The following is a 23938-nucleotide window of genomic DNA, read 5'->3' on the forward strand; positions in this document are numbered from 1 at the left end:
TAGCAGCAGTTGAATATTTTCTACTGTTTTTTTTGCTTTCAGATCAGGTAGGAACATCCTGCAGAGTTAGTGTATCAAAAACCTTCATTGAAATACAGAAGCACTGTTGTAAAATTTTGTTTTAAGGGGAATTGAAACACCAGGGACACCAACCATGGCTGAGGTCATGCACCCTCCTGGAGCAGACACCTGTAGCCTCTGAAACTGCAGGCTGTAACACCCTGCGGGCAGTTCCAAAACGTTTTTGGTGAGTTTGTGTGCCCATTGGTATGCTTCCTCATCAGCATGAACAGAAGTGCTGGAGAAGGGCAGTAGTGATGATACACAACCAAAAGAAGGCTGAGAATAAGGCAAACGCTTTCAGTATCATCTTCCCCATGTGCCAGTTTCTGGTGGTGATAGGACTGTGCACTTCCTACAATTAAAGCATCCCTCCTCTGTTGCGAGTGGATATAAAATACCGACTGCACCAGTAGTGGCTGGAGCCTGAGCAGTACTGTGACCCTTGCTCAGCTCTAGCCTGGTTTTTTATCCTTATCAAAGGGTATTGGAGTCCTTTGGCTCTGATACTAATGCCATTACTTACAGTTGTTGCAGTAATGTGGAGTTCCCTCTAAGTACTCTCTTCTAAGTGCTCTGTAAGAGTGCTCTGTAAGAGCACTTAGAGTCTTATTTTCTAGCAGATTTTTCTTGTCTTTCATCTGGCAGATAGATACTTGATGTTATTTCCTAATGCAAAAGACAGTCTGACTCCATTTAGTTTACTTCCTTTTTGTCTAACAGTATCATTAATTGTGTTGTGAGGGCTGTCTCTCTGCTGCTGCTGTGATCAGAGGGAATGAAAAAAACCAGAAGACAGTCTCTGAGTGCTGTAGGACTTTGGTGTTTTCTTTTCCTTCACTGGGTAGCCTGAGCACGGAAAACTGTCACAAGTCATGTTGATTTCAAATAGAAATTTCACTTGTCCCAGATATTCCACACCTACAAGCTTTCTCTGTGTAGTAACTTAAAGGAAGAGGAACTGCAGCAGCACTCACTGCCGTTAGGCTTCAGGAGGAGTTAGTGATAGCAGCTAATACACTGATTTTGTAACTCATCTTGAAGGCAAACCAAGCACCGTCTGTGGATACTAAATATTGAATGCTTTAAGATTATTTTCTATTTGCATTGTGTTTAGTATTGCTAGTTACCGGTAAAGGTGAGATCAGCCAAAGTCTCTGCTATGGGAGGAAGTGTGTAAGTGAAGGACTTACTGATACTGCAAAATCTAATCTAATTTCATCTACTAATCTAACACTGCAAAAATGCTTTAATGATACTTGAGCGTACTTCCCAGCTAGGAGAGTGATAATGTCTGTTTTGCCTTTCAAACAATCAACATTGGGTAACAGACTTGAGTTTTGTTGTTTTCAGTCCTCAGTTAACAAAGTGGAATAACTCTGGTATGTGTAGGTACAGAGTGTGCGCATAGGCACAGAATCTCTTGAGTTTGGATGGTTAAAATCTTCAAGTACACGTGAGACAAAGGTGTGATCCCTTGTCTAGGCATCACGTGTTTCTGAGGTTTGATGTGAAAAGAATCAACCAGTATTTGCATAAAAAGAGTGTTTAGAAATAGGTGGGTTTCTGATCTGACGAGGGGAAAAAGCAGGTAAACATCGAAGTCTAGTATTCTTTCAACAGAAGCCTGTAATTTCCTAAACTGGAAGTAATTCAATCATGTCTGTATCTGGAATGGCTAAATGAGATCATTTGCCATAATTACTTCATGTCTAACAAGCTCTGTTGCCATTTGGATTTTATATTATGATTTGAATCCTAAAAGGAAAGGAGCTTAACCACTGGATGTCAAAAATAATCAATATATTTCATTATTAAGATTTGAACAGAGGCTATGGTGCGAGTGTCCAAGTGAAAAAACTCTTGTCAAGCTGAATCTTTGCTCGTGATCCTGTTGTGTCCATTAAGTGTATATATGACATAAAGAAACACGCTTGGCCTTCTGAAGTGACTGCACTTTGGTTGTTGCTGTTGGTACAGAACCATGTAAACATCTTAATTATTTTTGTTGTTTCATTGGAGCTGGAAGGAAAAGCTGTCCTATAAATAAGGAGCTATTTCCAAGAAAGTGGGTAGCGTTAAAACTGTTATTACAGGATCATTGCAAAGGAGGTGAATATTTGTGGTTGATGTGCTACTGCTGTACAAATAAGTGAGCTGAATTCATGTCCAAAGTAGTTTCTTGCTGGTGAAGATCTGATTGCTCGAGAAAAGCAGAGGTTTTGTGCAAGTAACTTTTTATTTGTTAGTTGTCAGAGATGCAGGGTAAGGGGCTGTTGGTAGAGTAAGTGACAACCATGCGGGAAAATGTGCATCTTCAGAGGCAAGTACTTTTTATAACGTATTTGTTTTAGCATGGCCAAGGAGATACTTCAAGTTGACTTAAATGCTTCAGACTCACTTAAGTGGTGGTACACGAAAGCAGAACTTTGTGATAGGCTGTGTTCAACAGCTGATTGTAACTGCATATTTATTTGTGGAAAAACAAAAGTGTTTATCTAGCTGATAGAAAGTAATTGCTGTTAGGGCTGTCTGTATTATTCTACTTACCTGCGTCTGATATGTACGGGTAAAAAGCCGCCAAGTGGAAGGTTACTCTTGCAGTTATGATGTGTGAAATCAGTATCAGGATACACATTTTGGTAATGAGTTTTTATAGTCTTGGCTTTTCTTTGGCTTTCCCCACGTGAAAAGTGTTAGATGAATGTATTTTGAACCATAATTTACTTACATGAAAAATTTTGGTCCATTACTAAAATAACTGGAATGACTTTGGCAATTAAACTGTAGAGCCAAATCTTACCACGTCTTATGATAACAAGTTCCCTTAAATTGTCTAGATTTCTTTTGAAGGACTGATTCAGTCCCTAGTCTATTACATTATTTATGATTTTACAAAATAGAATTTCAGTATTTTTTTCCCCTGAAAATATTTTTCCTGAAAATAATTCCAACTAAAAAAACTTCCATGTAAACTTGTTTTTCTTGATCAAGTTTATTCAGTTTTCTGCTGAGTTACACTTGCAAATGCTTGAAAGGCTACGTTTTGCTCTATTTCAGTGCCTGATGACCTCTCCATAGAAGAAAGAGAAGAACTTTTAAATATTCGTCGCAGGAAAAAAGAACTGATTGATGATATTGAGGTAATTTATCTATCTGTAAAATTCCTTAGAAGACTACTTCAGTAGATGAAATTTACAACAGACTGCAGCATTTCACTGTACGTATAAATCGCTGTACCTAATGGTTTTAAAAGCATGTAAATGGCCTAAGCTAAAACTTACTAATTATCAATAGGATTTACAATTCATTTATGTGCTTTTAAAAACGTTAACTTCTGTATTTATGTAATGCATTATGTGTATACGTACACATTTGATTTATGTAATCAAGAACTTGAGAAGTGGTAATTTGTATATAACATAGGAGTGAGAAAGAAGTTTGGGTAAATAAATCTTGTATTGAGGTTGGTAATGACAGTTTGGTCTTGATATTCTGACGAGCATATACTTGGATGCTATACTTCAGATCAGTGATTCAGTTGTGGTAAAATCTTCAAACAAAATATCTAAAGAAACCATGAGATTTATCACTTGTCTTCAGATGACTAGCAAATAATTAAAAAAAATAAAAACCTAACATCTTACTAGTACATGATAATTTAAAAATGAGTATTAATGTGGGTTAATTTAATTTACTTCCTTCTTTTGACAGAGATTAAAATTTGAAATAGCTGAGGTTATGACAGAAATTGATAACCTGACCAGTGTGGAAGAAAGGTAAGTAATGCCAACGTACAGCCATGATTCAGTAAGACCTTGGAATAAGCTCTTCTGGGAACAGAAAATAAAATTGGCTTTATTATGCTACACAAACATTTGATCACCTTTATTTAGTCTGTTATAAAGTCTCTGAAGTTTGACGCTATCCCATTCAGGTGTGTCATTTGTTTGGATTGAGAATATGTTCAACAGAATGTAGTATTTTAGATGGTCCAGTTAATAATGATATAGTTAACTGAAGCTGCAATTACTTGAAATAACTGTGAATAGTAACATAATTTTCCCCCTTATAAAAAGTGAATGTCTCTTTTTTCTTGTTATAGAAAAATACAAAGTAGTCAAATACAAATTAAAAGAAAGTCATCCAGAAGTTGTTCTGTTTTATAAGAATAACTGATAACTGCTTTTTTTTTTTTTCCTTTTCTCCATGTGTAGCAAAACTACACAAAGAAATAAGCAGATAGCTATGGGAAGGAAGAAATTCAACATGGACCCTAAGAAGGTAGAGAATTATTATTATTGCTTGTTGGGAATCGAGTTTCTGCTTGTAATATGATCTATGGCAAATACAGTCTGTTTTCTTAAGAAAACATTTCTGATAACATAAATTGTTAGGCCTTATTTGTATATCCTTTAGTACACCGAGCAGAGGGTTAATGTAGAAGCAGTCATTTTAGTCATTTGCCAGTCATGTGTGCTTTTTTCACTTAAGCAAACTTTTTTTTGATCAGAAAGGGTTTTTATCAACAATCAAATATGCCAGGTATTGATTGAGCAGGCTTGCAGGCAGATTATTTGTACCTGATAGAGGGAGTTCAATGTTGACTTGTCAAACAATTATAAAAATACGTTGATATTTGGTTAATAGTGAGGAAATAGATTTTACTTTTTTAATTCCCTCTGGTTCTTCCAAAATGCTTTTAATGTGGTTGATAATTATTTCTCATACAGGCTCTTACATTTGCATATCTAAATTCTGTTTGTGAAAAAGTCATATTTGAACATTTGTATATTTGTGTACATATGTACACATATATGTATCTATACAGTTTGTACAAACACCTGCAGGTGGAGACTTTTGTTATCAGTTTCATTTAGCTGAAAAGTAAAGTAGTTCATTTTTCTGCAGTACCTCTACTTTTCTTCAAGCGTTGTTAATTGTCTTGAAAACTGAGTGACCTGAACATTCTTTTACAGACTCACCAATATATTTAAAAGAACAGTTTCAACATACATGATTTTGGTTTCTTATGTTTTTTCCCTTTACCGTTTATGTTAAATTTTGCGTCTTTCTGGCTTTGCTTTTCTGCCTTCTACTGTGTTCATTGGGATTCCGTTTTGATTTTTTTTCTTTAACGTCTTTATTGAAATTGCCTTAACATTGTTTTTCTTTCAGATTGTATTGAAGTCAGTTATATTTCAATGACTTTTCCTTAATGTTCAAGTACAGTAATAGTTACCGTTCTTCTGGCTATTTTCAATTTACCAGAAGCACTCAAATGTTTTGTGATGTAGAACCCTTTTGAAGCTAGTGACCATGTGTTTTATTTCTCTTCCATTTTGGTAGCTGTGTAACTTCATTTCTGTTGAGGGCAGAATATCCCCAATATCCTGGTAGTTTGCTCTTTTCCTCCAGTTCTTTCGCTTTCAGAAGCTTGTGGCAAAATCACAGGATGATGTCAGATGCTTTTGTTCCAGTGTTAACTATTTTTTGTTATTGTTCTTGTTGGATGAAATTATTTCTATAAATAGATGCTGTGGCCACATTACTACTGTAACATAATATAAATGTGGTAAACAGACTTACAGTAGTAATTCCTTAATAATGTTTATGACAGTGGCAGCCTGCAGTAGCTGGCTGCTCTAAAGCTGTATTGCCTCTCTGTTAGGAGCTGCTACTTGAAATTACAGGCAGCTGAAATCTGTGTCATTCTCATGTTGTATGAGAGAATGAACTTGGGGTCATTGTGAAAACAATGCTTTTCTTTCGTAGTGGGAGGGAAGATGGTCTCCATATTTAGGAATGTGAAAAAGTAAAGTAATAATACATGCACTGAATCCCCAAAGTGGTGGTGTTGGTTCTTTTTTAATCAAATAATGGAGATACAATGTTTTCATAGTAGCAGGAACATTTTGAGCTTTCTTAACCATTCTTATTTAAAGATTTAAATTTTCTAATGTGCTAACTAGTATGTTGAATAATTGTCCCTGACCCCTTACCAGCAAAGCATCATCAGAATATCTGCGTTTAATGCAGTTAAATCATGTAACATCACAAAATTTGCTGTTCAGATTTGGTTAGATACTGTGGAAAGGACTGTGACGGTCAAGTTTGTCAAACACTTTAGGAATCCCAGTGCAGGGGATGTAAAGCTGTGTCTGAAGATCCCTGCATTGGATGTTAGTACTGTCCGTGATGGGCCCAGAAAATGAATTCTTTATAACAAAGACAGGATTTAAATAACTGCAAATTCTCTAATTAAGTTGCTGTAAAAACTGAAACTCAAGGAAGATTGCATTGCACAGACCTAAATAAATAAATAAATCTATGCAATATTTGTAGTGAATATCGAATATTTCTGTAACAGTGCTTTTTGTATGGGGAGGTCAACCAAGTACAGCTGCCTCCCATCTTGTATCAGTCTAGCGAAAGAAAATTTACATCAGGACAAAAGATAGTGTAGGAGTTGATGGGTGTTTGGCTGGCCTATTTTACAATTTCTTCCAGACGTTGGAGTTGTCCCAGACATTCCTTTCCTGTCTATCTGACTTCTGGTTCTTAAAGATCTGAAGGAAAAAGAAAAAAATTAGAATAATTTTTGTAGCATGCTAAGATACCTGCTTCTGTGCATAGAAATTTATTTTACATGATTCTAGTAATTTCCATTTTTCAGTAACCTTAACAAAAATTATTCTGTACAGTCTGTCTACATTAAACATGAATAATACGGTCTGGGTGTTGAACAAGGGAATCTGCAACTGCTGTTTCTAAAGTTTGTTAGAAGGAAGGTTCTCTGGTGGTTGACAGATCTGAGAAAGCTTTTTGAATAACTTGCTATGGGGAAAAAAACCATTACATTTCATACTCTAATTTTTTGTACAAATAATAAGTTATCAAATAAGCTTTGAAGTGATCAGTTTTGAAGAAAGCTCAGCTATTTTTACTTCAAGATAAAACTGATATTTTCTTTGCAACAGTCATCTCTGTTCTGAAATGAGTTATAAAAATATTGAGTTGTCAGTCAGACTAGCAGCATGTCACTGAACTAAGTTCCAGATGATGAAACTGTTATGAGAGAATTGTATTCCAGACTCTTTTTTTTATAATTAAATGATTATGTGCCTGACAAGAAGTCAATTTTCTGACCTAATTTAACAAAGAAGATGCAGTCTTGAAGCTAAAAACCAACCAACCAGCCATACAAAAACAACAACAACAAAAATAAAAAACAACCAAACAGGAAGATAATTACTTTTTTGAATATTACTGCAGGGCCTGCTGTGCTATGTCAAAAAATAATGGAAATTTTCCTAGATGTAATGAAACAAAAACTAAATATATTCAATTTGCAGAAATTTGAAAACTTCTGGCAATTGGAAAATTTCTGAAATTATCCAATATCCTAGTAGGAAAGATTTGGAATAATTTATTGAGCTCTCCTGTGCATACTTGGAATCCAAAGCATTAAGGATCCTTGCATCTGCCATTTCTCCTTTTTAGCAGCGTGCTGCTCACAGTTTTGTGAAATCAGCAGGAATATTAACAACTTTGGGGGTGTGGTGGAGAGGGGGAAGAGATGTCTCTTCATGACCTGTTAGGTGGTGGGATGACATCCTTTGCAGCCTTCATGTAATCTTTATCTAACTCTGTCTCCTTTCTTTACCGCTTTGCAGAAAGCTCTCTGGGCACCCCCAGAGCAGGCAAGTTGTAGGGCCAGTAATTTATGGAAGCGTAGGGGTCCAGGGGCTTGACTGAGCGCCCACTGGGGGACAGGGTAAGACTCCTCCTGGCTTTGGTAGAAGCTCTGTGGTAGACGCTTGACTGATTTTTCTGGATAGTCCTTTGTGAATAGTTTAATTCAAGCACAACCAGCAGTCAGCAATAATCCCAGCGTCAGCATAAATTCTATAAACTGGTTTCAGTATATTCAGCCACGACTTCTACTGCAAGTAGTGGCTTGATGTATTGGGTTGCAGTTTGCAGATGCTTTATTTTGTGTCATGGTGGTAATTAAGTTATTCCTGCATACTTCATTATATGATTTTACAGATTATGGCTCTGCAGACATTTATGCAATATAGTGAACAGGCCAACTTGCGCATCGACTCCACAGAGCAGTGTGGAATTCAATTTATTCAATTAAAACAGTATTTAATATTTGCAGTTGAGGAATTCTAACAGCCACCTAGTACTTCTAGCCTTAAAATGTGTTCCCATAGTTATGTGTAAACTAGTACTAAATACTGCTTATCTGACTGGAAAACTTTCATTTGTTTACCATTTCGTCTAAAAAAATTCTGTAGGCTAATTTAATTCTTATATGCTATGTGTATGTCTGTGTCACTGTATTAATGCCAACTGTTATGAGCAGTATTTACATAAATGTTTGTGGAAGAAAACATAACATTCCTTTTCCTCTGGAATTGCTTTTCCTAGGGAATACAGTTTCTGATAGAAAATGACCTCCTGCAGAACACTGCAGAAGACATTGCACAGTTCCTTTACAAAGGAGAAGGATTAAATAAAACCGTAATTGGCGATTACCTCGGTGAAAGGTAAAATAAAAATATTGGAACTTTGTTCTTGTTTACAAAGCATTCTTACTGGTTTGGTAGTTACCTTCCCCTTCACAGGCTGCACATAATAGCTGCTATTCTGAAATCTATAAAAGCTACAGTGGGAAGTAATACTAACCCATTATAATGTTGTTTTTTTTCTGATTGCTTGTTGTTCTTAATTGGATGCACTGTGGAAAAAAATATTTAATTCATTGTAACTTACCATTTTGAGAAAATATTCTTAAATTTGGCTATAACACATAATTTAATGCCATAAGCTTCTGGAATGACAAAGAGTTGTGTTGCAACAGTTCCGGTAATTCTTGATACCGTGCCCAGACAAGGAGTGCCTTACAATTGCTTATATTTGGATGGTAAAGAAATAACTTATTAAAGTTGGTAGTTCCTGGGACAGTAGTTCTAAGAAGGTTTTAGTGTTGTCATCTTCTCTGCACACAGACTTCCCATTAGTAAGTAGGTATCTCAAAGAGCAGCTGTACCACAGCTTTATCAATTCCAGTGCAATAAACATGCAATGTGCATATTTTTGCATATGGTTACATAACATAATAAAAATGTAAATTACCTCCATTGGTTTGCAAACTAGGAATTGATTTTGGAAAAGGCAAGAGCAAGAGACAGAAGTGGAGAGTGGGTTGAAGTACATCTATCTACGTGCTTGCACATGTTCTGCTTCAGATGCCAGTTATGGAGGTTTGAAAGCTGACTCATTTAGGATCTACTCCTGCAGTGATATGTTCTGGCAGCTCCCTTTTGAGACATCCGTAATCTGTTTACAGCATCAGCAGCTTAGTTTGTGCTCAGCAGTTTCCTTCTGACATTAACAGGTTTAATGAAAGTTTTCACTGTGATATATACATTTTGAAAATGTTTGCCATGGAGCTGCTGTACCGTATATGTAGACATTTCAACAAGTTTTATATGAAAGCATTAGGATGTTCATCTTGAATATTTGGGCAGTGTTATACAATTACTTGCATGTTAACATCCATAATTACAGAATAGTAACAAAGCTTGTACAAAGCAGTCTGTATTCATTTTTGACAGTTGCTTTCTACCTTCTGAAATACTTCCAGTTTTTCAAGCCCTAATCCTGCATACTCATGCAGAAAGGTCTTTCAATATGTTCAGTCCCACAGGCATAATCTAGAACAGTCATGTGACTATTTATAGGTTCACATTTAAAATTCAAAAATGTATTGCTCATCCTTTTTCATTCCAAGCTGGGCAGCACTGTCATCTGATCTGAAAATACTGGGCAACGTTTATTAACATTGAGTATGTATACTGACAAATATGCAATTCAGTTGCATCTTCTTGATTTCTCATTATTTAAATAAGAGGAAATTTTAGCGATCAGTCCTGAATAGCAAATTAAATCAGGATTTTTTTAAATAAATCTGTTAAATAGGTGATAAAATCTGAGGAGAATTGGAAAAAAAAATGCCATTTCTATTTTGCCACAAAGCAGAAGTGTACCCATTTTAAGGAGCAATTGAATTAAAAAAAATATATATACATAAAATTATGTTTTGTTTTAAAAGAAGATTTTATTCAATGTATCCAGTCATTCTACTCTAACTGGGTTTTGCTTGTTTCTTTATTTCTGTGAAGGATATGATACTAGCGTAGTAGTGGGAAAGGAAGTGATATTTATCTACTTTTTTTGTCTACTTTTTTTTTCTTTCCACTAATAGCAATTAGGAAGGTGAAGAGATGACAATCTGATTTTCAGGAATGTGTATGAAAATTTCAAGGTAGTCAGGTCTGGAAAGGGGAATTGGTTCATAGTACTTCTTTACATGCAAAATCAATTTCCTAGAAGCCTAGTAATATGTATTCATTTTCCCCTGAAAACAATATATTAGGCCTTTAAGTCCTGGGGTGAAATAACTGCCCTGGGATAAAACAGAATATGACAACTGAGGTGGTCTTACGCTGCTAGTTCTGCTTTTGTGACTGCCTTATACGCAGTGACTTATGCTATGCAAATGGAAGCACATATTACAGAAGAGTTTTTGTTCAGATATGTACTTCCTACCTTTTATTAAGGCACCTGGAGTCTGAGGATGTTCCCTTTTACTTAGCCACTCCCTCCCTGGGGCTCATCATGAAATTGCTTCTGCACTCTAGCTAAATATAGCTGAGGATGAGACTGGGACAATCACCAGGATGAAAAATTTGTGTAATTTGTACAATATCATGGCATAAAGAGAGATGTTTTAAGTCATTGACTTACGGAGTATTACAGGCTCTGCAAACTGGAAAAAATGAATGGCAAAATGGAAGAAAATAATACCAAAAAATGTACAATAAATAAGAGATGAATTGCATGCTATGAAAGATTTAAGATTTCTTTATATGTGGACAAGTCCTCATTTGTTGTTGTGGCTTTCTAGACCTTTTGTGATATTGGCTTGTGTCGTTGGAGCCGTACCCAGCACAAGTATGACTATTAATCCAGTCTACACTAAAACCTAAAAGAGCAAAAATTAGAATATAAGGCTAATATTTGTTCTGAATTACTGCAGCTTTATGTATGTGTAGGCAAGATAGATCTTTGCCTTAAAACAAAATAACCCTCTTGAGTGCTCGGTTTAATTGCACACTTGTGCCAGTGTACTGCCCTGCAAAATAGTCTTGAAGCTAAATTGTATATTACTGAACTTGATGAGAGCTGCTTCTTTTTGCTTGATGGAGCTGATGTGTGTTTCTTTAAAGAACATGGAAGCATCTTAATAAATGGCTTGGTTTAAAGTATTTGCTTGTGAGTATTCCAGGGTGGCTACACGCATTTAGTCAGTAATGCAACAGATAATTCTTGGTGGATGCACACCTTTCTATTTTTGGGTGGAGGCTGATATGCAGCATTCTGCCTTGGTGATGTATTTAAAGCACACCCTAAGGATTACAAACCTTTATACTTCTGGCATATGAACTTAGTGATGGTGTAGACTAAACTCTATCTGTATCCAAATCATTTTGTGTTCATCGACATTTAAATATTACTTTTGCATTCAAATACCCTTGTATCAAACAAAGCATGCTTTGGCTCACAATGCCAAATAATGCATAACGATGTAAAAGATAGTTAAGTGCAAACCAAATAAAAAGCTATTCTGATTTTAGTATACTTCTTTTGTAACAGTTTTTGGGAATGGAATAAGAATGTGATACTTCAAAAAACTGTTCTTTTCTTAGGCGTAATGGGTTGAAGTATTTCTGTTGTTTCTGTATCTGAATTAATATATCGATTTAATATTTTTCATTCTTAGAGGGGGGGAAAAAAAGAGGATAATTTATTTTTCCTGTGTTGTATTAGAAATTAAACGTACATTAGCTGTTGCTTTAAGTGTTCCTGACACAATTTCTGCAAAAGATTTTTTGTACTGAACAGTTTTATCAAATATCTTCCCATGTCAAGGTAGGTGCAGTAATAATAAATAATGAAGCAAAGGAAGCCAGGCCATTTTTCAGGTCGTTTAAATAAGCAGTACTAAAATCCATTCAAGTATACTGGCTATTGCTAATTTAGATTACTAATGCTTGCAAAACTGGGCAAAACACTAACAATTAAAATACTCAACTAAATATGTAAACAATTTCTGGTGGTTTGATGTGATCAGTATGATCATCTATTTGTTTGCTTATTCTCAGGGAGAAAAATAAAGATAACTAAGAAGGCTTTGAAGTTCAGAATTGTAAATGTCTGTTTCCGTTTTTGTCTTTCATAGAGATGAATTTAATATTAAAGTTCTTCAGGCTTTTGTTGAACTCCATGAGTTCGCTGATCTCAATCTTGTACAAGCCTTAAGGTGAGTAAATTCTTTCTGTTTTTCTCCCTGAGCTTCCTTTATCAAATTGCACGTTTGTATGAGTCACTGTGTTGATTTACTTGTCAGAAAGCTGATCTAAAGCTCAGCATGGTTATATATTCCACAAGTTAGCAGAGACAGCTCTGTTTTAGCACTTCCAATTGTTTGCGTGTATGTTGCCTTTGAAGGTGAAAACTTTAATTATTTCAGACAAATACAAACAACTGAACTGTAGCTATGGCTCTTCGGTGTGCCTGCCAAATGAGGACATTTGAAGACCCATTTTATATCTTAGCACAGAGATAGGGTTTTGTTTGTTTTTAACCTAAAACAAACAAACAAATTTTCTTTACTGCCTTCTTTTTTCTCCTTTTCTTCCACTTTAACTTGTTCTTTGGGTGGGCGGGGGAGTCCTGCTGGCCATAATTACAATTGCAAAAAGGCAAACTTTGGAACAAGTAATTTCCTCCTACTTCATAGTTTTCGAACTGTCATGTGAAAACAAAAGTGTAAAATCTTAATATACTTTTTGCCCTTGTTAAGTTAACACTTGACTTGATTTCTTTGGGATGGCAGTGTACAGTGACCTTGTGAAGGCTGCTCTTGCCTTGGTGGAAATCCACAGTTAATCCAGCAAATAAAGTTGATCTAGACAGTTCTGCCAGATTCATTGCCACAAGTGACTCCCTCCTGACACCAGATAAATTGAATTGTTCATGTGATCTTTGTCTCTGGTGCAGCACCTTGTGATGTGGCGTCAGAACAGCTTTGCTATGGTTGAGTGATGTGGTGATGATAACCTGAGCTGCCTGAGGCTTGAGCTAAGGCTCTGGCTGCTGAAGCTTGTCTGGGAGGCTTCATATTCCTATCTCTTTTACCCAACTTAATGTTAGGCTTGACTTTATTCTTCCTTAGCAGCTGCTACTATTAAATGTTTGTATTTTGGTAGCTTACAAAATTCGTGAGCTGGGTTGGAACCTTGTACGAGGTGAGTAAAAGACAGTATGTAGAACTGAACAAGCTAAAGATGGTCTGTGACAATTTGGTATCATGTCCTAAAATGAAAACTTACAAGGATGGAAGTAAATGATTATTATATTGGCCCCCAGTGTACAGGGAATATAGAGAACTTGTTTTGCATGGCAGAGCATGTAAATTTGCTGGTTTAGGTCCTGTTTTACTTTAGATAGTTCTTTTGCTAAGAAAGAAAAAAGTGATTCAATTCATTGGAGCGTTTTAGTTCCACAGTGTGCCAAAAGTGAATTTGTAAAGATTTCTGTCCTGTATGCATTCCAGTGTACCTATATGTAGAAACAGTAAGTTACGAAACTAAAAACTCTATTTCAGTTCATGCAGCTAAACAGGAGAACAGATCTCCCACATACATTACAAAATTACTGAGATGACGCTGCAAGACTTTCTTTATAAGATCTGGGTCTGATTCTTGTAAGGTGAACTCACACTTAACAGGCAGCATCTCTGTCAAAGCACTGGGGTTTTTCTTGTTGTTTTTATTTTTTAATGTTTGAGGAATTCAGGCAAAGATTTTGAGTGTTGTGTTCTTTGCTTCTCTCTCCTTCCGGAAATATTTTATTTACTATGTCTTTTTACGTTGAAAGAGAAGTCTAGTTGATTGTTTATTGCTTTTAGTATCCAGGAAACCTAAGGGAGGATTGAACTGTTTTGTTTCCCCATAGTATTCTCATGGCAAAATGGGATGCATACAGAAAATTATTTACTACTCTGGAAAATAAAGAGTCTCAGAATATGAACTGCCATGTTACCTTGCCTGATAGCATGCAGTGTTGCTGGCTGCATTACTGGGCTAGCCATCTGTGCATGTTGCTTTATAATAGCTCCTGACTTGTGTGTTGAGAGATTAAGAACCTATTTCTAGGACATTTTATATAGACATTGCTGACTTTTGTTTCTGATTATTTGTAATAGATTCTTAATATATAATGACTAGAATGAGTCTAACAACTATTCTTCTTTTCTATAGGCAGTTTCTGTGGAGCTTCAGACTCCCAGGAGAGGCTCAAAAAATTGATCGTATGATGGAAGCTTTTGCTTCACGCTATTGCCTTTGTAACCCAGGAGTTTTTCAGTCTACAGGTTAGTTAATTATGTATCTTTTTTTGCATGATGTGTGTTCTTCTATATCTGGTGCAAGGAAACAATGGCCAATTTAGAAGTTCAGGATAAAAAAGTATATGAACTAATACATTTTTCTGAGAACTGAGAAAATGCCACTGTCTAATCCTATATTTTATGTCCAGGAGGTGCAAGCTGATGGTCAGAATGCATTTCCATTTATAAAACTTTACCTTTAATATATAAGCTAATTAGAATCTTAGTTCTCAAATTCCAAGCCAAAAATCTCTGGTGACATTTCTAAAGTGTGTTTTATGCTCTAGGATTAGATATCTCAGTATATCCTGGTAAAACTGCCATTTTTTGTAAGCAGCAGTTTCAGTGATGACCCAAGAAGATCTTCATGCTTTGATGTTTTTTCAGAATAATAATGCATTACCTGTTCCTCAAGAAACATAAAAGGAAAAGCAAACCAAAAGTAGTAAGTGACTGATGGTGGACAAAGTTGGAAAGACAAAAAAACCAACCAAACAGTAGACAGGAAACCCTTAAAGCAGACATGCATATAATTGGCAGAGCAACCTGCAGGAAACATGATTGTTTGAAGACACGTAAGATTACATAGACTAAGGGGCTCAGCCAGGTGAGACCTACAGGTTGGGTAATCTCATCTGTCAAGTATAAGGACTTCACACCAGAATTTCTCTTTATCAAGTCTACCTAATATGTGGCTGTAGTATATTAACCAAGAAAGTCATCAATTTTTTCCTTATGAGGACTGTATCTTTTCTCTTTAGTAGTCTGCTCATCGATGACTTATCTCAGTTAGAAATGCACCTCAGCTTTGCATTGAATTGCTTGCTCTAGCATTATTTGGGCCATAAAAGGCTAAAAAAGCTCTGTGATACTGCACAGAATGACCTAGCGTTCTAGCATTGTTATATGCACACATAGCTTGCTGCTGCTCAGTTAATTTGAGGAAGAAAGAGACGAGGAAAAGGTTAACATAAAGCAGGTCAGCAACAGCTACAGAGGGAAATCCTTTTTGAAAACAAAATGCTGAAGATGCAAACAATGATTTCCATTGATTTCCTCAATGGAAAGATGTTTGGAAGGATTTCCATCCTGCTTTTTCTCACACGGGGTTTTGTACTTGAATTCTGGGAGAATTTACCACAGTCGTAACCATATCAAGAGGCATGATAAGATCTCTTGTTATCCTTTGGTATTGTCCAGTGCTATTAACCCCTTCATCTATGCCAAAAAATTGAGTCAAATGTTATTTTCAGTCTTTGTAAATGCAGTTCAAGTATGATTTTGAAGAGACTGTTCTTTATCTGGGTGATTGTGATAAAGTTTTGGAGGTAGTTTGAGTCAAAGTCTGATGGATCAAGTCTGTTATTGGATCTACCAAGTCTATTACGTGATCAATGCCAAATCTCTGTGCAGAAAACAGAAATGACAGTTCTCTTAAATTTTGCCCAACACTTCAGACTTTCAAGTGAAACGTTAATTTAGGGTGATAGCAATGATTTCAGAGAGTTTAAAAATTTTTCATAATTCTCCTGTTGTGTTTATTATACTGGCTTTTAATTTGAGTTGTTACTTTTTTTTTTTCTTAGGCTTACTCAACAGTTCATAAAAAAAATTGACTTTTTTGTGTATAGTGTGTAGTATTTTATGACTGGCAGTTTCTTCATCAGTCAGGATGAGCTACATATTCGCTTTATGGGTTTCTGTAAACATAGAAAGTGTACAAAGAAATATAAATCATTTTTCAAATCTCATTTCAGATACATGCTACGTGCTATCATTTGCGATCATTATGTTAAATACCAGTCTGCACAACCACAACGTAAGAGATAAACCAACAGTAGAGAGGTTTATTTCTATGAATCGTGGAATTAATGAAGGTGGAGACCTTCCAGAAGAATTGCTACGGGTAAGTTAAATTGGGGGGAAAAAAGAGGTTGCTTTGTGTTTTTTAATAGGAAACTTGAAAGCACATGCAACAGTTCTCAGACTGATTTGTCAAAGGAAGTAAGAACACTTCCTAGCATGCATAACTATTTGAGAAGCTGAAAGAAGCATTCTCTGATGTTCATGGCCTCTTTGGCTAGTTGTCTCTGTCCTCAATCTTATGTTGAGGAGGGGAGATTCCAGAGGAAATACTCTGTTACTCTCAGCAGTTTGCTTATGGCAAAATTCTTGTGGAATTGGCTTCTTATGAAAAAATACTGTTTCTGGATAAGTCAGAGAAAATAGAATAAATAATAAAAAATCATTGTTTTGTTATTGCTTTTCTTTTCCTTCATAGAATGGCTGGGGTTGGAAGGGATCTTAAAGACCATGCAGTTCCAACCCCCCTGCCATGGGCAGGGACACCTCCCAGTAGAAAAGAATGCCCAGGGCCTCATCCAACCTTGCCGTGAACACCTCCAGGGATGGGGCATCCACAGCTTCTCTGGGTAGCCTGTGCCAGTGTCTCACCACCCTCTGAGGGAAGAATTTCCTCCTAACATCTAATCTAAATCTCCCCTCTTTTAGTTTAAAACCATTCCCCATTAGTTTAAAAACATTCCCTTGATATATTTCCATGTATCTTGTGAAGCTTCATCCTGTCCCCTGAGATACCAGTAGACATACTTATTTCTCTAAGACAGTGTGATGGTTTAAAGAATTTTCTGAAAATCCAGATTCATTTGGCCCACACTTGTTCTAAATGAGAACTGTTTGAGAAGCTGAAACCTTTGAAATACTGAATTCTGAAAGAAAAATGTCTTTGTTAGGATGTACTTGTAAAATCTGTAGAGAGAAAGAGACATTTGTTTATAGATGATGTAATTTAAAAACAGACTTACTCAAAGTAGTAAACAACGATTGAGAAGGGATGGTCCAGAATTTTATGGACAATATTTCCTTTGTTTTTTTATACAAATAGTCTGAGAAGCAGTAGGATGCATTTTCTGTTAGACATTATTAATGAGGTATTTTTCCTCTTTTTTTTATTCTTCTAGAATTTATATGAAAGTATTAAGAATGAGCCGTTTAAAATTCCAGAGGATGATGGAAATGATCTAACGCATACATTTTTTAATCCAGATAGAGAAGGTTGGCTGCTGAAATTAGGTTAGTTATAAGGGCAGTTTTGCTGCTATGTGTTTGTTCGTTGTTAGCATGTCTGCTCCTTCTGTGTCTAACTGCTTTCTCCTAAATGTAATAGGATTAATCTTGTAACTTGTACTTAAAAATGTATACCAAAATAAGTAACTCCTTTACAACTAAAGGTTGTTACTTCTTGTTTTACATATCCAAATTAGCGATCTTATTTCAAACTTTGGAGTTTTATTTCTGATATTTGAGAAATGAAAACTCAGCAACAGAAAGGAAACTCCACATGTTATTTGCCACGTGCCGTGACTGATAAATAACATCTAAATCTCCATGAAGTCATTTTGGAAAATTAATGTGAAATTTCAATTCAGTTTTCTGTGTGCAAAAAGAAAGGATTTCTCTTCAAATAGTTATTTTTGTGTCTTTATTTTTCCATATTATTTGTGAGTTTCTCTTGGTTTGGTTTTGGCTATGATTTTTTAATGAGTGGTTTAAATGTGCCTTCTTGTTTTCCTTATGGCCTATGACCTATCACCTTTCTGTTCTGTGACTGGCTGTCTCTGCTTATTCTGCATTAGGAGGTACGTATCTGATTGCTTTCCAGTCCCATCTTGTTCAGTTGCTCACTCTTTTATTTTCTTCCTCCTTCCTCCTGTTTTTTCTTTTCTTTTTTTTCTTTTTTTTTTTTAAATCAAATTTATTATAGCATTTTGCTTTTCACTCAGTGTCACTAACAGTATCATCAGTGGTATTCTGTCCACAAAAGACTGGCATGTTAGTGTCTAGCTCACATGCAAGTGTCTTCTGCTTTAAAAAAAAAAGAAAGTGTTTAAATGTAAAGCAGAAAAATAAAGATGACTTCTCAGCAAACTTCTCACAGTCACTGAAGAATATAACAAGGGAAGAATAATTTCAGCTGAGAGAAAAACCTTTCTTACCTTTGTAATCAAGTTTCAGGGTGATTTTGTTACGTGTACATCAATTGTATTGGATTATTGAAAAATTTGATTACATTTGAACTATGCATATATAAAAGTTGTTCTTTTTGCTATTTATTTTCCTTTGTAAATAATATATATAGCTTGCTTAACAGACTGTTAAATGAGTGCGAAGTTTAAGGTCACTGGAATCTTTGGTAATTTGCAGTCTCCTGGCACAGCTTTCTCAACAAAAAAGGCTTTCAAGATGAAGTAGATAAAATGCATTTTCTGGAGAAGAGGTTGGGAATAAGCTCTTGTTATGAATGCTGGGCATATCTATCCCTTCTCTGTCGGTTGCCAATACTCCTCATAGAATTATATGCATACAGAGAGCGCAAGCAAGAGTGGGAGTGTGTGTGTAGAGGAGTGCCAAACATCCACTGTGGAACAAAGAGTCAATAAAATACATACGAGAGATATAAAATAAATAAAAATAGAGGAACAAAGAGGTTGAAGAAAAAAGGTGACTGCTGAAAGCTACTGGATACTTGTGCACCAGCCACCTCCAGTGCTGCCAAGTAGGGCCAATGAAGCCAGCTTTTCATTGTGGATGGTGTAAATGAGAGACAACACACAGGAAACCCAACAGCAAAAGCGTGCATGAGACTGCAGGGTGTTGCTGGTGACGCTCCCACAGCAGCAGGGTTATTTGAATAAGGAAATGAAATGTGTCCTGAAGCCTCCGGTGAATCAGCCTGTGAATGCATGAAGCTGTGCTTCCTGGAAAGACCGCGTTTTTTTCAGCAGGCGCAGACTGCTTACAGACAAATATGTTTTGGTAGATTAGGTGAATTGACCGAAAACAAACCTGGCAATATTCTTTCCTTTTCATTCTTTCCTCCTTCTTTCTTCTCCCTTGAGTTTCCTATTTACTAGGAGGCTTAAACTATATGTTAGAGAGTCCCATCTCGATCCACATAGTCTGCATTGCTACAGCCCTTTCTGTTGGGAAACAATTACTCTGAAGTTGATGGAGTTTCCTTTTATTTCTGGAAGATGTGAATATTTAAAGTTTCAGTATTGTTGAAATGCTGAGGAAATTCTATTCCCGTGTGAGAGTTCAGGTGCTCAGTTGTGTTAATTCTTGCATAAAAGATCAAAGTTCATATATAAAACTATGACTAAGACAAGCCCTCAAACCCTGAGTCTATCAAGACACTATTTTGTATTACTTACAGTATCTCTTCCCATTTGTCTACCTGTGCCCTTCTATTTGGTATTGCAGCTTGCTGCGTTGATTCTTCTCTGGGCAGGAGATGGATATTGTGGAACTACCGTATATAGTAAAATTCACCTGTCCTAAAGACTTCCCCAGCTCTCTAGCCAGGCACTGTGCTTTAGAAAGCTGTGCTTCACAAATGCTTGCTGTTGTGAAGCTTGCTGCTCTGAATTGTTCAGAGGTGACTTAGTGCAAGTCCAAGTGCCAAACCGGGCAGCCAGGCAGCACTTCTGGTTTTATCTATCTAGACTCAGTTGGCTCTTTCCTGTAGATGCTTTTAATCTCGGTAAACCTAAATTATCATTTGGTTTTACATCGTTTGAAGCATGGTGTAATGAAAACAAATGCTACATGGGAAAAAGCTGAAAGCTGCCGAGTGCTTATGAATCCTCACGTAGAACAGCTTGAGACATTACTAGCTTTTAGATTTTTCTGCATGATGATTGTTGGTGGTGTTTACCATGAAATTTTGTACCTTCCAACTGAAGGTATTTGAAATTTTTATATGGGCTGTCTGTCCTAATTTCTAACTAATAATCATTTTGCTCGGGGAGGGCGTTTCCATGTCTAAAACAGCTTCTCTTGGCAAACAGCTTGGTTTGCGTAATTTCTTCTAGTTAGAGGGAAGCTGTGACATAGCTCTACCAAACTGGAGAGGAAATGATTCAAGCCCAATACGTGATTGTGTTAATTTTTTTCTGCCAGTCAGGCAGCAACTGAGAGCTTGGAGGTTGTCCAAAGGCCTCGCTTCTGGGCCCGTTCTGCCCATGGTGCTTGTTGCAGCACATCTGTCCTTGGGAGGATGTCGCTGCTTCTCCCAAATCCAGGGTGAGAAAATAATGGTTGATGATCAGGAAACTGATGCCTTCCGGTACCCATCTGGGTCACATGGATGCTGTTCTAGTTCAAGGCAGTTAATGTTGCTGTTGAGGTAAACATTTTCAAAGAAATGCAAACAGAATTGTGTGTAACTGCAATTTCTGAGTCCAATTCCACCTAGTGGTATCGAAATGAGCTGAGACACACACAAAAAAATTCTTTGTATTTCTGTCTGCCTGTCTCCTTTTCCCCATTAAAAGTTACTTACAAACGTGCTGAAGATTTGGGTAGGATTTTCTGACTTCAGATACTTTGCCTTTGGTTGTAAAACCATTTTTAGTTTTTGAAGTCAGTGTTTCCTAAGTCAGTGCCAATTGTTTTTCCCTTTGGCCTAGGTTGTTTATTTTACCTTATTCTCTAGTTCATACTTTTTCCAGAATTGAAAAAAAAAAAAAAAATCCAGTGTTGGGTTACTGAGGTGAAGAGGATTTGTCTTCCTCTTTCTATGTATTTTGCATTGTGGCCTTTTCTTGTAGTTTCCTTAGATTATGGCTGACAAGATGTACTTTATTTTGTTTGTCCTTGCATTTCAGTTAATCAGCTGGATCTGTGAGAATTACATCCTTTGTATCTCTCCATTTCTGTAAAAGTTTATGGACTCATACTCCGATTTTCTTGATCCTTTTCTGATAACTCAATTCCTTTCAGTTTTAATGTCTAAGAGGCTGGCAACTGGAATAAGATATGAAACACAGTACTAACCCCCTGTGCTGTTGTTTTGTGAGCCTACAGCAGTCTCGGCCGAGGAAAAGAATGTTTTGTTATCAGTAGTTCTTACCATTAATCTTGTATGCCATGCTTATGATCCCCAAAGCCTTATCAACCAGCCTCTTGGGTTTTAGCCCATTTTTAAAGGCATATTAAACACGTTGTATGGTGACCCCTGCAAACTTGATGAGTACGGATTAGATTGCCTTTCAAGCTTTTTATTAGAGTTTCTGTGCTGTTGACAGCTGCAACTAAGTAATGGGGTGGGGATATAGAGATTTCTATATTAGAATACTTGCTTATCTTGGGGAAAAAATATCCTGCCTCGCTGCTTTTTTTTTTTCTGGAAGAGAGGAGAAGAGTAACTCATAGCTTGGTTGGGAATAGGGACCTGTGCTGCAATTCCACAGCTCGCATGAGTGCTGTGACCTGGTGAGCTACTGGCTGGCTGAGAGAGAAGGGAGCTGCAATGAACACTGCAATGAACCTTAGAATACCTGAAAAACAGATCCTGTTACGGCGATAGGAAGGACTGCCCTGGCAGTCATCTTGACTTGATTGCTGCTTATTCATTGATCCAGAAGTGAATCAAGCTAAAGTTCGCTGGTTTTCCATTCCTGGCCCAAATACTTCCTGATACTTGAACCAGCTCTTAGTCAAGGTGATGGGAATTTTTCTAGTGACTCATGTGCCAGTTTGACTGTTTCTACAATGATTTATTTAAGGAACTGTCACAGTGGTCATACTAAAATGCCACCAATTCTTCCCTCACTGTCTCCAGTTCACTCAACCATCCATTCTGTCACGGCTTCTGCATCTTGCACTATTTTGCCTTCTCTTATTTCACCACACCTGCTTGCAGATTAATTTTTTCTTGAGATATGTGTGCGTGTAGTGGAAACGTGCAATTTATTGAGTACATTGAACATTGCAGTGTGTTAGCACTGTGCTAACACACATAGGTCATAAAACCAACTGAAATGAAGATACAACATTCAACAAGACTTGGTCTGCATTGCAAATACATAGTAGACTGGTATAAAAAATAACAGTATTCCTAGAATTGAGGATTATATCAAAAAAGTTCCAACTATCTCAAGAAGAGCAGATGAAAAAATATGTTTGTCTTAAATTTAGTTACATGACTTAAATTAAATTGGGGGCCTTGTGTATATCATGGTACTCTTTTATGCCAGGGTGTTCAATAGCAAGATCAACTATTTTGAGACATTTGGGTTAATGAGGTGAAGTCATTGCTGAATGGATGATGCACAGGTGGTGACATAATCCTGAAGTCATGTAACTATGGTGGCACTAAGCCTGTATGTTGATAACACGTGAATTCTTTATCTACTATTGTCTTTCCTGAAAATGAGTCCTGAAAATAGTAATTGTAGAATACTGGAGAGGTTGTGAGGTAGCACACTGCAGAGCAATAGGCGAAAAGTCTGAGACAATGTGTGTTTCTGAAAGGATCAGTTCCATACAGCCTGACGTTAACAGGTGGGAGAAAGAGCATCTCAGTGGTTGCTGTTTTCTAAACCACTAATGTGGGGGGAAAAATGGTATTTTTGGAGCAGTAGCTATGGCTTTTGTCAGGTTTATTCCATTACATATTTTCCCCATAAAAAGCACATGTTTTTAAAACAATAAATGGTGAAAAGTCACTACAAATGGTACATTTTGGTGTAGCATTTTCTGCATTTGCTCCAAGTTGATGACTCATCAGAGTTGTTCTGTTTGCAAGCGGTGAAGTTTGTAAGCATCTGATGTGCTTGATATTAAATCTAGTACTAGAGAGAGGTTCTTAATCACATGCATGGTCATGAGTGGAGTGCAAGGAAGGTGATAAAACACCACTAATTTTACTGATGAGACACCTTCCTTGTAAAAAGGCAGGCTGTGGAGAGGGTTGGTCCTGTCATTGAAACCCAGTTACTGGGTTTGCTGTTCAGCCTCCTTTCCCATAGCAGCACTGGCTCTGTATTTCTGAGGGCTGTGAAGAATTAATATTTTTGAAATAACTGTGACTACATGGACAGAGGGAGCAGGCCTGGACTCGAGTGAACGTGTAAGAGAGGAGACATTTACAGCTTTACAGCATAAAGCTCATGTGGCTGGTCAGCAGCACCATAGTTAATGCAGTCTCAGGAGTTTGATCTCAATACAAGAGCTACAGAAACACGTTCTTTTAATCTCAGCTCATCTGTGCCTGATCCATTTGCAATTAATTAAGCCATATTTTGAAAAACAAAACTAAATACTTTCTTCTTATCCATTACTGAAGCCTTGACAGCAACACACGTTTAATTTATCGATACCTTTTGATTATAGGGGGAAGAGTAAAAACATGGAAACGAAGATGGTTTATTCTGACTGATAATTGCCTGTATTACTTTGAATATACAACAGTGAGTATATATTGCAGTGAGCTTCAATTGTAATCCAGGTATTTAAGGGGCTAATGTGATATTTTCCTCATTTTTA

The 23938-nt window shown here is 36.6% G+C and overlaps 1 protein-coding gene across 1 annotated transcript in view; it reads left to right on the forward strand.

The window, feature by feature from the left end:
* Nucleotides 1–23938, forward strand: part of CYTH3 (cytohesin 3) — a 52072-nt gene that overhangs the window by 23312 nt on the left and 4822 nt on the right. Inside the window, exons 2-10 of the mRNA XM_040574530.1 lie at nt 3121–3203; nt 3775–3839; nt 4278–4344; nt 8500–8618; nt 12377–12457; nt 14460–14572; nt 16345–16493; nt 17569–17680; nt 23786–23862. Coding sequence (XP_040430464.1) covers nt 3121–3203; nt 3775–3839; nt 4278–4344; nt 8500–8618; nt 12377–12457; nt 14460–14572; nt 16345–16493; nt 17569–17680; nt 23786–23862 — 866 coding nt within the window. The remainder of the gene's footprint in view (nt 1–3120; nt 3204–3774; nt 3840–4277; nt 4345–8499; nt 8619–12376; nt 12458–14459; nt 14573–16344; nt 16494–17568; nt 17681–23785; nt 23863–23938) is intronic.

The sequence above is a fragment of the Cygnus olor genome, chromosome 15, assembly GCF_009769625.2.
Source record: "Cygnus olor isolate bCygOlo1 chromosome 15, bCygOlo1.pri.v2, whole genome shotgun sequence".
NCBI lineage: Eukaryota > Metazoa > Chordata > Aves > Anseriformes > Anatidae > Cygnus > Cygnus olor.